Here is a 15,182-nt window from a genome sequence, read left to right on the forward strand (position 1 = left end):
TATTTTCGCATTGCATTCTGGGGATGGGAAACTGGTGAATGCCCCTACGACCTTGAAAATGGCTATGGGACTACCCTTACCTTTTTACCTTTATTTTATACGAATCATCATGCAACGAGGCGATCTATTGAATTTATTAATTTTTAATTATCTTTTCTTCCAGATATGAGTACCCGGATGATCCGCCAGTCACTGTTGTGCATAACGGAGCATGCGCCAAGTAGGTGCCCCCCCTCCACTCAAGCACTGCAGTATGAGGTCAACCGTATGGGGGCGTTCTTAACACCTGCGGTCTGAGTGGTACAACTGCTAATAAAGTGCCAGAAATGCACAAAACATTTGTGTGTTTGTATTCATATGTATTGTACAGTCTAATAGATCAAATCAAATCAAATCTAGGTCTATATCCGTTTCGGTATAGCCGGTATAACCAACCTTCGGCGTAACACTGATCATTGTACAGGCTACATTGTACTTCTGTTACGCATTTGAATGAGCATTGTAACGGTTTTATTGTATATTGCCCAGTTACCAGGACTACTATTAGCCCTCAGTAAAATAAACTGCAAATCAACGATACAAGCATGTGTCCCAGAAGAAAGGTTTCATTTATTACAATATTTGTTTTCTAAACATAGAAAAAAAACTGCATAGAAAGAAATAAAAAAAGCCAAAATTACATACAATAAAAAAGGTCATCAACAGAAGCGTCTTTGACGCAGTAACCACACAGAAACGTGAATTAAAACTAAGGATTTACAACGGATCCACAGTGCTGACAGAACATCTGTTACGTTCTGCTGCGCTCATGACGTAATGGGCCAGGGGTTACCACATTCGCCGATGTACTCCGCGGTGATGGCAGGGGCGTCGGGTTGGACCGCACTGCAAAAGTGAACAGATAAATTTAGAATATACAAGTAAAATCTGAGATTTTATACCTCCGGGCTTTTAATTGCATATTTATATAGGGTTTTAAACAAAGAATTTATCGAGACCGGACACCCCTCCGTGTGAGGGGTCATATACGTGGACCAGACCGAGAATAGCTTAAACACGCCAAAGGTCAACGGTCGCGACCACTTTGACGCTCAAAGGAGTGTTTGGGGGCCACCAAAAGGCACCATTTTCACGCCCGAAAACACATATACAATAAAAACAAAAGAACGTGCATCATCTGCAGCCCAATAGCAAAACATATACCGAGTCTCAAAAGAATCCGTCCACCCAAACGCGAGAAACAGCTGCGAACATGAAAATCTAAATCTCTCACAAAACCCTTTCGCGGAAGGATGTCTCCTCCCCCGGCGGTAACAACGTCAGCGTTTTTACAAGTAGTCTTAGCTTAGAATTGAGTATTTATTTCTTATAAAGCTCATTCATTTATTGGTTTGGCTGTTCACCCTCACAGCAAGGGCAGCCCAACTAGCCTGTGGCTATTACAAAGGGCTTGCCCTGCTAACAAGACAAGGCAGTACATTATAGCAACATATAAGGTGGCCTAAAGATGTTGACGATGATGTTATAATTAGGTGTAAAATGTTAAGAATTAGATCCTATACTGTATAGAGTTATATAGATTGATAGATTGAGAAAAAGATAGAGACAGAGACAGCCGAAAGAGAGCGAGACAGAGACAGTTAGACAGAGATTAAGACAAAAAGAGACAGAAAGAGAGACAGAGACAGGGAAAGAGAGCGAGACACAGAAAGAAAGCGAGACAGAGAGGGACAGAAAGAGAGACAGAGACAGGGAAAGAGAGCGAGACAGGGAACGAAAGCGAGACAGAGAGGGACAGAAAGAGAGACAGACGGAAAGAGCGAGACAGGGAAAGAAAGCGAGACAGAGAGGGACAGAGAGAGAGACAGAAAAAGAGACAGAGAGAAGGACAGAGACAGAGAAAGAGAGTGGGAGACCAACTGATATGGCCTACCTGAGCACACAGCTGGCCTGGTCCATGAGGCAGGTGTTGTGGTAGGTTTTCCCGTCGCTGGCGCAGACCGGCAGGTACTTCCTCCCGCAAACCTTCTCCAGACAGACCAGGACCGGGTCCTCCGTCTGATCCTGCTGCTGACCGGGCTCTTCTTCTTCAATCTGCCGCAGGAGGTGGGCTACATCGTCTGCGGCAAAATAATGGAAAAAAAATTAAGGCTTGTGGAACAAAAATCTGGAGAAACAGAGAAACAAGGAACGCAAAGGGTTACATGGAGACATCACATTTGAGATCTATACCGTAAGTATCAGCTACAAACTAAGTTCCGAAACTGTTTTTGTCTGTCGTGTGGACATATTCAAAAATCGGAAAAATAACGACTTTTGCGGCGGGAGTTAAAACATATAAGAAAAGCTCCGTCCTTGGTGCTGAAATAGTATTCAAACAACAATTCTTTGTTGTGTTCATGTTTGCAGCATGTTTAGCTATATCTCGACAATGTTATCAAAGTTTGCATGAAAGTTCATCTCAGTTGGTAAATTACATTATGAAAAACTTAAAGTGTTCTCCAACTCAAAATTTGACTCAGTTTCAGTTTTTCATAATGTTATCAATGTTTGTCTTAAATCAGCGCGGCATTCTGTCAGGATTCTGTAAAGGAAAATAGTTCTTACCGATGGCCTTCTGCAGCTTGTTGCGCTGCTGCTGCTCCTCCTGTTCATCACATGTTCCCTTACTGACGATCGTCAGCTCAGGTGCTGAGGGATCGGCAGTCCTGGAACAGAACATGGTCAATTGAATCAGACTTATCTAGACGTTATACAAAACATCGTTGTGACGTTGAAGAGGTGCAGAACTTCCTTGTACATTGAATAGCAACGGATTCCCCGCACTTAACTAAAGAGAAAATGAGTATGTCTGTTGCCCATGCTTATTTCTATGCCACCACCATGCATTGGTGGTGGCATAGAAATACGTTGGAAAAACTTGAGTGTGTCGTCATCATGTATGGTGAAAAATATTATTATTTATTATTATAATATTGTTATACAATAAAAAAGTCATTTATTCGCAACCAATTGTTAGTCGTGACGGGGGCCGACATAGTTTATTAGACACCCTTGACCTAGTATTGACCTCACACTTCAGAGAAGTCACGTGACAATTTTCACTGGGTCAGTCTAGTGAAGAAGACCCGTGACTGGTCGAAGCTCTAGCTGAGAACAATCAGTGTTGGAGCGAAAGTTTTCACTTTTAAACATGTTTAGCATTCAAAATGAACGAAGAACGTCTAGATGGCCGTCTACCATCTTCATCAAGGCAATTATGACTGGTATACTGTGCAATGAAGTTGTATTTTACTGGTTCACTAGCGTCAATGCACAGTGAACCAGTCATTATTGCCCTGAAAGAGACGGTAGACGGTCATCGAAACATCGGTTCTTGTTAAACACGTGGTTGTACCGACGAAAGTGTAGCATCAATGCTTTTTGGTCCAAATAGATACCAAACAATACAGCCACAAACAGATACCAAACTATCACAGAGCTTAATCGCATACAATATCATCAAAAGCTACCTAATGATGAGATATTCCACATTCAATGAATATGCGATATATCCACTTACTGGCTTGCGCAGGCGGCTTGCCACAAACAGATACCAAACTATCACAGAGCTTAATCGCATACAATATCATCAAAAGCTACCTAATGATGAGATATTCCACATTCAATGAATATGCGATATGTCCACTTACTGGCTTGCGCAGGCGGCTTGTTGGAACAGGCAGGTGTTGGAGTAAGTTTTTCCGTCACTGCCGCAGACCGGGAGGTAGATCCTGGGACAGCCTGGCTTGAAGCACGACGTAACGGGCTCCTCCTCTTCCTGTTGTTTGGGCTTGGATATAATCAACTGAGGGACGGGATCGCTTGAGCCACACTCGCCCTTACTGGCAATGGTCAGTTCTGGACCGGCAGGATTTTCGACACTGTAAAACACATAAAATCCGTGAATATTAAAGTTCTTTTATTCACAAACATTCGTACATGAGCCAACGTTTTGGTGACCGCATGTAACACTATGTTGTAACAATATCTATGAATATCACAATTGTTTACGCTTGGGACTGCATCGTTACAGATACACCTAGCTCCAGTGCACAATGAACCATGTAACACCTAGCTCCAGTGCACAATTAACCATGTAACACCTAGCTCCAGTGCACAGTGAACCATGTAACACCTAGCTCCAGTGCACAATTAACCATGTAACACCTAGCTCCAGTGCACAATTAACCATGTAACACCTAGCTCCAGTGCACAATTAATCATGTAACACCTAGCTCCAGTGCACAATTAACCATGTACCACCTAGCTCCAGTGCACAATTAACCATGTAACACCTAGCTCCAGTGCACAATTAACCATGTAACACCTAGCTCCAGTGCACAATTAACCATGTAACACCTAGCTCCAGTGAACAGTAAACCCTGATGAAGGTTACAGGTGGTCAACGAAACGTTTGCTCATGTTAAACGAATGCTGTAGTTGTGAATAAAAGAAATTAATATTCAATCATTTACCAACCTGATGAAATCATTTACGCACATAAGATCCGTGCTTGATTTAATCAGGTTGGTTGAACGGCTGGATAGCAAAGTTCTTTATTACCAACCACTTTTTTTATATACTAGCGAACGTTTCTAAGACCTTAGCTTCTGTCATCTTCAGTATAGCTGTCATATTGATAAGGGCTGATATGTCTGGTTTACTGCACAATGCAACACATAGTGACAGTAAACCAGTCATATTAACCCTGATGAAGATGTCAGACGGTCATCGAAACGTCTGCTCGTCTTCAAAAAGTGGCCGTGACTAAAGAACTTTGCAATACATGCGTAAGAGGTTTTACTCGGCAACCAATCAAATTGTCATGGGTATTGAAACATTCTGAAGCAAATGTATGCAGCCTTTATCAAGCAAATCTGGCGTACCTTGCAATACAGGCTGCCTTGGACAGGAGGCAGAAGTTCGGGTAGGTCTTCCCATCACTACCGCACATTGGCAGGTACAACCGGGGACAGATAATGGAGTTGCACATCGTGATATCTTGTTGTTGTTGTTGTTCCTTCTTGTCAACCTCTTTAACTTCTTCTTCGTGTTCTTTCTTAGGCTTGGTCTCGATCAACTGAGGGACGGGATCGCTGGAACCACACTCGCCCTTACTGTCAACGGTCAGTTCTGGTGCAGAAGGATTCTCAACACTGTAAAAATACCATTGATAGGATCCTGTCAAAACATGTTAATAGAAACTATTGCATTCTTGACAGGATGATTCTAATAAGTGCAATTTTCCTAATATCAATAGGATAATCCTGTCCAGGAATTCCAGGAAATTCACAAGTACATGTAGTAGGAATGTGGAAATAGATGTGTGTCAGCAAAATTCCAGAGCTGTGAGCCATTCCTGTGGACATTCCATTTTTGTACAATTCCTCCAATTCTTGCAAACTATACACAATACTGTACCATTAGGGTCCCCCCTGAGGCGTCACCAAAAAGAAAATATGCTGCTTATACATAGCCAGTCTAACGTACCTTGCAATACAGGATGCCTTCGCCAGGAGGCACAGGTTCGGGTAGGTTTTCCCATCACTACCGCAAACCGGCAAGTACAGCCGGGGACATATGGTGGACTGGCAGGTCTCAATGTCTAAGACCTCTTCCTGTTGTTGCTGCTCTCCCTTCTTGTCAACCTCTTTTGCGTCTTCTTTTTGTTGTCCTCTATTAGGGTTGGTTTCCTTCAACTGAGAGACGGGATCGCTGGAGCCACACTCGCCCTTACTGTCAACGGTCAGTTCTGGTGCAGAAGGATTCTCGACACTGTAAAAATACCATAAGGTTGGAAATAGCTATTGACAGAATCCTGTCAAAAACATGTTAATAAAAAGTGTTGCACTCTTTACATGATGTTCCTGTTAAAAAGTGTAATTTCCCCAACATTAATAGTATGATCCTGTCCAGGAATTCCAGGAAATTCACAAGTAGGAATGTGGAAATAGATGTGTGTCAGCAAAATTCCAGAGCTGTGAGCCATTCCTGTGGACATTCCATTCCTGTACAATTCCTAGAATTCTTGCAGACTGCACACAATACTGCACCATTAGGGTCCCCCCTGAGGCGTCACCAAAAATGATACATATATATATATACTGCTTATATATGGCCAGTTTAACGCACCTTGCAATACAGGCTGCCTTCGCTAGGAGGCACAGGTTCGGGTAGGTTTTCCCATCACTGCCGCAAACCGGCAAGTACAGCCGGGGACATATGGTGGACTGGCATGTCTCAATGTCTAAGACCTCTTCCTGTTGCTGCTGCTCTTCCTTCTTCGCAACCTCTTTTACTTCTTCTTTTTGCTCTTTCTTAGGCTTGGTCTCGATCAACTGTGGGACGGGATCGCTGGAACCACACTCGCCCTTACTGTCAACGGTTAGTTCTGGTGCGGAAGGATTCTCGACACTGTAAAACATACCATAATGGCTTAGAAATAGCTATTGACAGAATCCTGTCAAAAACATGTTAATAAAAACTGTTGCATTCTTGACATGATGATCCTGTTAATAAGTACAATGTCAATATCAATAGGATGATCCTGTCCAGGAATTCCAGGAAATTCACAAGTAGGAATGTGGGCATAGATGTGTGTCAGCAAAATTCCAGAGCTGTGAGACATTCCTGTGGGCATTCCATACCGGTGGATAGAATTCCTGTACAATTCCTAGAATTCTTGCAGACTGCACACAATACTGCACCCTACGCTAGGCTTCCCCTGAGGCGTCGCCAAAAAAGGAAATATATACTAGTACTAACGTACCTTGCAATACAGGCTGCCTTCGCCAGGAGGCACAGGTTCGGGTAGGTTTTCCCATCACTGCCGCAAACCGGCAAGTACAGCCGGGGACATATGGTGGACTGGCAGGTCTCAATGTCCACGACGTCTTCTTGCTGTTGTTGCTGCTCTCCCTTCTTGGAAACCTCTTTTACTTCTTCTTTTTGCTCTTTCTTAGGCTTAGTCTCGATCAACTGAGGGACGGGATCGCTGGAACCACACTCGCCCTTACTGTCAACGGTTAGTTCTGGTGCAGAAGGGTTCTCGACACTGCAAAACATACGACAGAATTAAAAAAAAAAGAGTTTGGAAATAGATATTGACAGGACGATTAGAAGAGATAATGTTGCACTGTTGGTATGATTATAAAAGCCCCAGGTTCAAACACGCAACCAATAATAAATGAAAGTTGAGCTGCCACGCACTTAACAATAAAAGGAGCGAGAAAGGTAACATTTGCAAAGCAAAAGCATAATGTTTACCTTCGCATATGGTATAATCTGTTAATCCTTTCTCTAACACATTCATATATGTAGCCAGACAGGAGTGTAAATCCCTCCTGCTATAAAATTGCAACATGATGTAACCCAACACTAGCTACCATGGTTTGGAGAAGAAAAGGAAGAAACTGAGCAATAATAATATGTTTTCCTTTGGCAAACATAAATATAATAGTACTTCCTATATATCTAGTAAGTCTAACGTACCTGGCAATACAGGCTGCCTTCGCTAGGAGGCACAGGTTCGGGTAGGTTTTCCCATCACTACCGCAAACCGGCAGGTACAGCCGGGGACATATGGTGGACTGGCAGGTCTCAATGTCTAAGACCTCTTCTCCCTTTTGCTCTTTCTTGGGCTTGGTCTCGATCAGCTGAGGGATAGGTTCCTCGGAAGTGGAGCCACACTCGCCCTTGTGGTCGATGGTGAGTTCCGGTCCGGCAGGGTCCTCAACACTGCAAAACATTGTGGTAAAGTCAGACTTCCGGTAACCTTTGACCCACTTAGGTCACGTGGTCGAATTAGTGGGCCATCCGTCCTTACGAAGGCTGAATCTTGGTTCAAAAAGTGTAACATTATTTTTTTCCACGTTCATAGCAATGACAGACAGATGAATATAGGATTTTGAAGACGGATGGATACAATGTTTGTTTGATTTTAATACTTCTAGGATCTGGTTATTCAGAAACACGTGTCATTTCCTGGAAATTACATTCTTTAAATTATGATATTTTCGAATGAAATCTCATCTGTGTTGGTGGTATCCATATTTGAAGAGTTTAAGCCTTGATTGTGTTGAAAAAAGCTTAAACCCTACAGCTATGTATATATGATTATAATATTTTGATGTTTATCTCTCAATAGGGTGACGTACCTAAGAAAAGTACATGTTGCAGTACATCGGTGAAGGCTAGACATTCAGGTAATAAGATACGTCAAAAACAGTTACTCAAGCGACTCTATACCTTTCGTCAGTGATACTGGAGAGTTGTCAGAATAACAGGTTTATAATTACGAACTATTGATTGACGCGGGAACATGTGAAGACAAAGTCCAAAAGGAAACAAAATTAATGTTAGACAAGTCAAGATAAGGATGATGCAAATAAGTAGTTTATGTGTGGGGTCGTGTGGCGTAGCGGCAGAGTGCGCGACTCGGAACTTCGAGTCCCGGGTTCGAGTCCTGACATGCCACCGATCTTGTGCCCTTGGGAAAGGCACTTTACACGACTTTCCTCACTTCGCTCAGGTGTAAATGAGTATTGTCCTGTCATGTATTTGTCTCCTGTGTTGGTGGCGGAATTAATATAAGTTGAAAAAACTTGAGTGTGTCGTCACCACGTCTGGTGATTACATGTTGGAATAAAAAAAAAAAGTAGTTTATGTCGTTTCAGAACAGGAGCTTGAATGTTGCAGTAATGTCCTCCACATACCTGACCACACAGGCTGCCTTCGCCAGCACACAGATGTTAGAATACGTCTTCCTGTCACTGCCGCAAACCGGCGCGTACATCCGGGGACATGCGATGGAGTAGCATGTCGTAATATCCACCACCTCCTCCTCCTGCTGTTCTTGCTGCTCCTCTTTCTTGGCGCTTTCGTCTTCGGTTTCCGGGCACTGGCCCTGGCTGACTACCGTAAGTTTTGGTGCTGAGGCATCTGTCACACTGTAAGAAAAAAAGTTTAAAAGTTACGAATGCAAACAACAATCTACAAAACAAACGTTTTGCGAAGAAACAAAAAAGGGGCAAGCATATGCATGACTTTTATTGTGCAATTACTGACCAAGATTCAGAAAAACAAAGGACCTTTAGAGGCACAATATTAGAAAATGCTAGTGCCGTATTATCTATCGTTGACTGAAAACTTGCAATAATGAGGACCTTCAATAAGACATTGTATAGCTTCAGTAAGACATTGTACTCTAAGAAGCCAACTAAAAGAATATTTTATTGTTATTATTTTTAACACTAGGTGTAATAAGTACGTGAAATCATTATCATAGCAATATTTGCGCAACGATACCTACAAATCAATGGAAATGTTTAGAAAACTCAGTATTCAAAGAATACCATGATTTTGTTCTTAAGAGAATAACCCTGCGTTTCTGTATTCAACACGTTTCTATCATGTTCGTAGTTTTGTCTACAAATTAATGATCGTGTCTAGAAGACTTAAGTATTATTTACACCGTGCCTTTTTTTACAACAGCTTTGTGTAAAGAGATGTCCGTACCTGTGGGCACACACCGCCTGTCCGAACACGCACTCGTTCGGGTAAGTCTTGCCATCGCTGGCACAAACTGGCATGTAAATAAAAGTGCAGGGGGCATCGTAACAGGTATCTACGTCACTGATCTGGGCCTGTTGTTGTTCCTCAGCGATGGTTGGCTCTGGGTTGCACTCCCCCTTGTGGACAATGGTAAGTTCCTCTGCTTTGGGGTCAGTCACACTGAAAAACAATGATTTAAAATAATAACTATTAAAATTTACTCAAAATGGCAACAACAATATACCTCAATCTACTGCGAATGTATGTACGTTGTGATGCCAAAAAAATATATTGAAAATAGCACCCAAGACCTCAACGGAAACAAGATAGCGCAGTTGTGACGTCAAAACCCATCTAGGAATAAGATGGCGCCTACATGACGTCAAAATCTAATATGGCTGCGTTCTAAAACGCCCGTTAAAACAATACAGGTTCTGCGATTGAATATCGTAAAACTGTAGACATCTACTAATTTGCTACTTTATATAGCTCGGTAAGATCAGATGAAGGGGCTAAATTACTTTCATCTAAAGTCAACTCTCAAATACTCATTATTACACAGCTATATCTTTGTTTTATACTTCTGTATTCATTTATATAATGTCGTAATAGCTAAACTCTGTTCTCTTGTTACCTGGACGATACCCATGTATTGTGATGTAATTATTATTTTATGTCTAGTGGTGACGTGAATATAAACATTTTGCTTGAGTTCGTCACCCCTATGTATTATATTTTTGCATGTTGGAAATAAAATTTAAATAAAAGGAGCCAAATTTGTTTGCAATCCTGGGTTGAGGCACTATTGAATGGGGAGGGGGGCGGTGAGTAGAGAACAGCCAGGACAAATTCGCCATGCACGTTTTCGCGTTAAACGTGACATCTAAAATCAACTTTCTGTCGCCCTACCCAGTCAAACAAGTGTACAGTACGCGGTAACTCGCACGTTATCTGCCCTGACCATGGATCTCTTTTTTAACTCCATGCCCTGACTGAACATCTAGGACAAATTTGATGCACGATTTCGCGGTAAACGTGACATCTAAAATAAACTTCCTGTCGCCCTACCCAGTCAAACAAGTGTACAGTACGCGGTAACGCGCACGTTAACACGATCTGCCCTGACCGAAGAGCTAGGACAAATTCGATGCACGATTTCGCCTTAAACGTGACATCTAAAATCAACTTCCTGTCGCCCTACCCAGTCAAACAAGTGTACAGTACGCGGTAACTCGCACGTTGACACGATCTGCCCTGACTGAACAGCTAGGACAAATTCGCCATGCACGTTTTTGCAGTAAACGTGACATCTAATATCAACTTTCTGTCGCCCTACCCAGTCAAACAAGTGTACTTGTCTGACTTTTGTTCCTTTTTCGACTTCCAAAAATTTGTCTTCACTTTATTTGCATATCAATCAACAGGTTGTGCTTATAAACCTGCTTTCCCCTCTGGTCTCTCAGTCACTGACGAAAGCTAGTGGATACTAGCTGAAACGTCTGACGTTTTCAAAAATCATATCCAGTTGCTTGAGTAACTGCTTTTTGGCGAAACAAGTGTACAGTACGCGGTCTGCCCTGACTGAACAAACATTGTTGACCTTGCCATGACCCCCACAAGGTCAGTAATTTACTGCACCACGACAGATCAAACTTAGTTGTTGAGTGCAGAATAAACATCTTTCGGCGAGACATCATTTAGGGCAGCTGATAAACAAGTATTAAATAGACCATAAAAAGAAGCTTTCTCCTGTTCTCCCGTGTAGAATTATCTTTTTTTTTTTTGCAAATCATAAAAAAATTAAGAGGCGAATCCGAGGACCAACAAATTGAATTGGTGTGGCCTACAAACAAAAAAAAACCAGCTGCATCATTTGTATTCACATTCATACTGCTCCTGATATTTGATTTTTATTGCTTACCTAACGATGCAGGCGGCCTGTCTGAAGCGGCAGGGGCTCGGGTAGGATTTGCCGTCGCTGCCGCAGACCGGGTCGTAGATTCGCGGGCAGCCCATCCTGTAGCAGTCGGCAACAGCCAGCAGTTCCTCCCGGAGGACCATGGCGGCGCTTCCTAAACAAACACGGTAGAGGTTTTTTATTCCTTTTATATGTGGCTGTAGCCGTGTACATGTAATGTTCCCAAAACCATGTACAATTATTGAAAACTTCTATTAAGTTGGAGGACAGCATCCATAAAATTTACTTGCTGTGGCATTTAAGAGATATTTAAAGAAGCCACTAAACCTTTCCACAACTTCAAAACATTTACTAACGAAAACTACAACCCTGTTAATTTAAAAAAAAAAAAACTTAGGCCACAGCAATTAAGTTCTATGGATGACATCCTCCGCAGACTTCGAATCTAATGCGAGCGGGCGAAAAAAAAAACAAGGCGTGCCCAAAAGGCCAAGGTTCCTACATTTAAAATTTTTGACTCAATCATTGTATCAGTATCGCATACCACTGCATCTAAGTAAGAAACAAAACATTAAATCGGAGTCTTTTCTTGTCTCCTCTCTTAGTTATCTGCCATCTACATTCCGGCATGACAACAGACATCTTTGCTCATTTTTAGCATGTTGACCACTGTCAGAGGGCAACATTTTTTTTCCCAAATCAGGCGAAAATTAATGCGCGCTGATGTCATCCATAAAATTTACTTGCTGTGGCCTTATTGAAAAAAGTGGGTAACTTCGCCTTCTACTCCTATAACTACTATATATCGACCAACACTTTGTAGCTGTTAGCCTGGGTACAAGGCTGGTCAATTTACGTCGGCTCCCACAGTCGCTAACACCAACCAGTGGCTGTAGGAGCGGACATAAACTAACCAGGGTGTACGCATACCGAGTCTATGTAGCTGTGTATTTATTGTGAAAACTCAAAAGAAATAACACCAAGCCACTCGACAATGTTTTCGTGTTTTAACACAAAACAGACAAATCACCATCACCCCCCCCCCCACAAGAATTTTGTACACATATATTTAAGTGCTAACGCTTTTAAAAGACTCGCAGCGCTACGAATTTGCAACCAAGTTTCAACAATTTTTAATGTTCCAACATGTAATCACAAGACGTGGTGACGGCACACTCAAGTTTTTTCAACTTATATTAATGCCGCCACCAACACGGGGGATAATACAATACTCATTTTCACCTGAGCTAAGTGAGGAAAGTCATGTAAAGTGCCTATCTCAAGGGCACAAGGTTGGTGACATGTCAAGACTCCAACCCGGGACCTCTTGGTTCCGAGTTGAGCACTCTGTCAAATAGATAGGATAAAGGCTTGGGAGCTAAAATATGTCTTGTAACAGCAGCTAGGCTATAAAATTCTATGCCGCACTATTCAGCTTCTTCGTCCGATTTCTACACATTTCTTAAACACAAAGATCCAAGTAGAGAGTACCAATTCCAGTTTAAATCTCAACTACCCATACGAAGATGGGATATTTTTCAGAAGGTCGTAGCAAATCTTTCTTGCATTTAACGTTCGTGTAGAACACGTGTAGAACACGAACGTTCGAGCCAGAATCTACAATCAGAATTTTCCTTCAACTTCTTTCTTCTAGAAGACCTAGTTTATTCCCCAATATTGGAAGTATATATTGATGTTTGAGAAACCAAGCGACTTTTTCTTCAGCCATAGACCATGAGTACTACAGTCATCGTGTCTGGTACAGTGCAAAATTTCCCTATATCAATTCTATACGGCCCTTCTGTGTAAGGTGCAAAAGATCTATATACTATTAGGTCACTCCTTCAGGAAACACAAATACCAAAACGTTCCTGTAGATAGAAAGAGAGGGGGGTTCTAAATTTTTTAAACCTAGAGTTAACACGACAAAGCTAAAGCACTCACCTGCTACGAGAAGCGAAAACGTGCAAAGTAGAAAACTTCTAGTAGCCATCGCTGAAACCGCTGAAAAAGTTGTAGACGAGACGAAGTTGTTTCCTGATGTGGCGACTTCTGTTCTGGTGGCGGGGCGTGACTCTTGGTCTCCCCCTTTTATACACCTTTCTGACCGGTTGTTGTTTCAGTCAACCCACGTCAACCCACTTGATAGGCGCGGCCTTTGGTAGGAGGGGCCGGCACGAACAATGCAGCAAACACGTCACTCGGCCCTACACTGACGGAGGCCACCAAGAGACTCACAGTCCAAGAATGTAGGTCATAAAATACAAAACGACAAGTTGATTTGTCTCAGTAATTCATGGAGGCTTAGCAATCCTCTTGTAGTATTACCCCGTGCATTAGGAAATGACGAATTACAAAGGGAATGCACGATAACGTCTGAACTGCGGGTAATAAATACGCAGAAGCGATAAACAGTCGAATATATCACCCTGTGTTGACGTAACAAACAACCCATTGCGAGCTCCACCCACGCGTGTTAACTATGTTTATCACACTTCAATTGAACGTAATTATACGAAATATCAAATGAATTTTTATTATCTGTTGTAGCTGCTCATCCTCAAATGATACACCGAAAACCGAAATGATAAAGGTTCATCGCTTTTGTGAGAAGAAACAATCATATTTGTGTGTGTGTGTGTGTGTGTTTGGTTCACACCTTTACGGGGTTATATTTGCAGGGGTAGGACGTGTTTATTAGCCCAAGACAAATATAATCACTGCGCGCCTGTATGTTCTGACGTGGCCCGTCTGGCTAAAAGAAAGGGGTGTGAAAGGTCATATTTCTCGTCTAACGGCAGTAAAGCCTTGGTCACAACCCGCCGTACGTGCTTCTGCGTGATGTCTACGTGCAAAAACGTGGGCAAATCCGTAAAGCTACGGTCCCAACCCGCCGTACGTGCTTCTGCGTGCTGTCTACGTGCAAAAACGTGGGCAAACGTAGGGGATCCGTAAAGCTACGGTCACAACCCACCGTACGTGCTTCTGCGTGCTGTCTACGTGCAAAAAAAACGTGGGCAAACGTAGGGGATCCGTAAGTGGTGAGTACCGCCTCCGTACGGAATCCTACGGATTTGGGAGCACGCAGACACGCCGTAGAACTTTAAGTGCATGTGAAACTTTTTCTGCGTGCGGTCTGCGGATTCACCACCCGTACGTGCGAGTACGGGCGACGCGCGTGTCCCGTACGTATCGTACATAAGACGCTCTCCTTTACCGACGCTTTCCTTTGCCATACTTCATTTCAGCATGTCCTCATTAATTATGCAAATCATTTCTTCATTAACATAATATATGCATAGTGATGTTATAAGTAACTTACACATGTCACTTACACAGTTAAAAATTCCCATCATTCACCAATAAGGAGTCACATAATTTTTACATTAATTGTGCAAATTAGGTCATCAACGAGTGTTGGGAATACCTTAGCAGTCCAATACTTGCAAGACCATCCCCTCCTTTGTAGTAGACCACAGCTTAACAGTGTTATCTTTGTTATCTTCTTGATTCTGTGGGAGGCATCTTAGCAAAAGCCCCAGCACCACGTCAAGGTGTACCTCCATTGCTGAGGAAATTTGGGACGTCATCCTGCTCACAACCACCAACCTTCTCCATGCACATAAGAACCAACCGAACAGGAATGTTTCAAGTCTAGTGTATCACTTGG

At 42.5% G+C, this 15,182-nt stretch overlaps 2 protein-coding genes across 8 annotated transcripts in view; one reads left to right on the forward strand and one right to left on the reverse strand.

Moving 5' to 3' along the window:
- The window catches only part of LOC109479565 (follistatin-like), a 3,601-nt gene extending 3,270 nt beyond the window's left edge, over positions 1 to 331 (forward strand). Inside the window, exon 5 of the mRNA XM_019781554.1 lies at positions 164 to 331. Within this exon, the coding sequence (XP_019637113.1) occupies positions 164 to 224 (61 nt within the window). The 3' untranslated portion in view covers positions 225 to 331. The remainder of the gene's footprint in view (positions 1 to 163) is intronic.
- Positions 332 to 585: 254 nt separating this feature from the next.
- Positions 586 to 13,651, reverse strand: LOC109479564 (serine protease inhibitor dipetalogastin-like). Of its 7 annotated transcripts, XM_019781546.1 has the most exons (13): positions 13,457 to 13,646; positions 11,516 to 11,666; positions 9,559 to 9,774; positions 8,757 to 8,990; positions 7,534 to 7,779; positions 6,812 to 7,096; positions 6,175 to 6,456; positions 5,533 to 5,817; positions 4,929 to 5,198; positions 3,693 to 3,923; positions 2,608 to 2,708; positions 1,934 to 2,120; positions 586 to 885 (listed from the first exon to the last, which is right to left on the reverse strand). In XM_019781546.1, the coding sequence occupies exons 1-13, from the start codon at positions 13,503 to 13,505 to the stop codon at positions 807 to 809; spliced, it is 2,616 nt and encodes an 871-aa protein (XP_019637105.1). In that variant the 5' UTR covers positions 13,506 to 13,646; the 3' UTR covers positions 586 to 806. The 7 variants fall into 7 exon arrangements, with proteins under 7 accessions (XP_019637105.1, XP_019637106.1, XP_019637107.1 ...); XM_019781547.1 differs by lacking the exon at positions 6,175 to 6,456 and having other exon boundaries at positions 13,457 to 13,651; XM_019781548.1 differs by lacking the exon at positions 6,812 to 7,096 and having other exon boundaries at positions 13,457 to 13,645.
- Positions 13,652 to 15,182: the final 1,531 nt, after the last annotated feature.

The sequence above is a fragment of the Branchiostoma belcheri genome, unplaced genomic scaffold, assembly GCF_001625305.1.
Source record: "Branchiostoma belcheri isolate BF01 breed outbred unplaced genomic scaffold, Haploidv18h27 scaffold49, whole genome shotgun sequence".
Classification (NCBI taxonomy): Eukaryota; Metazoa; Chordata; class Leptocardii; order Amphioxiformes; family Branchiostomatidae; genus Branchiostoma; species Branchiostoma belcheri.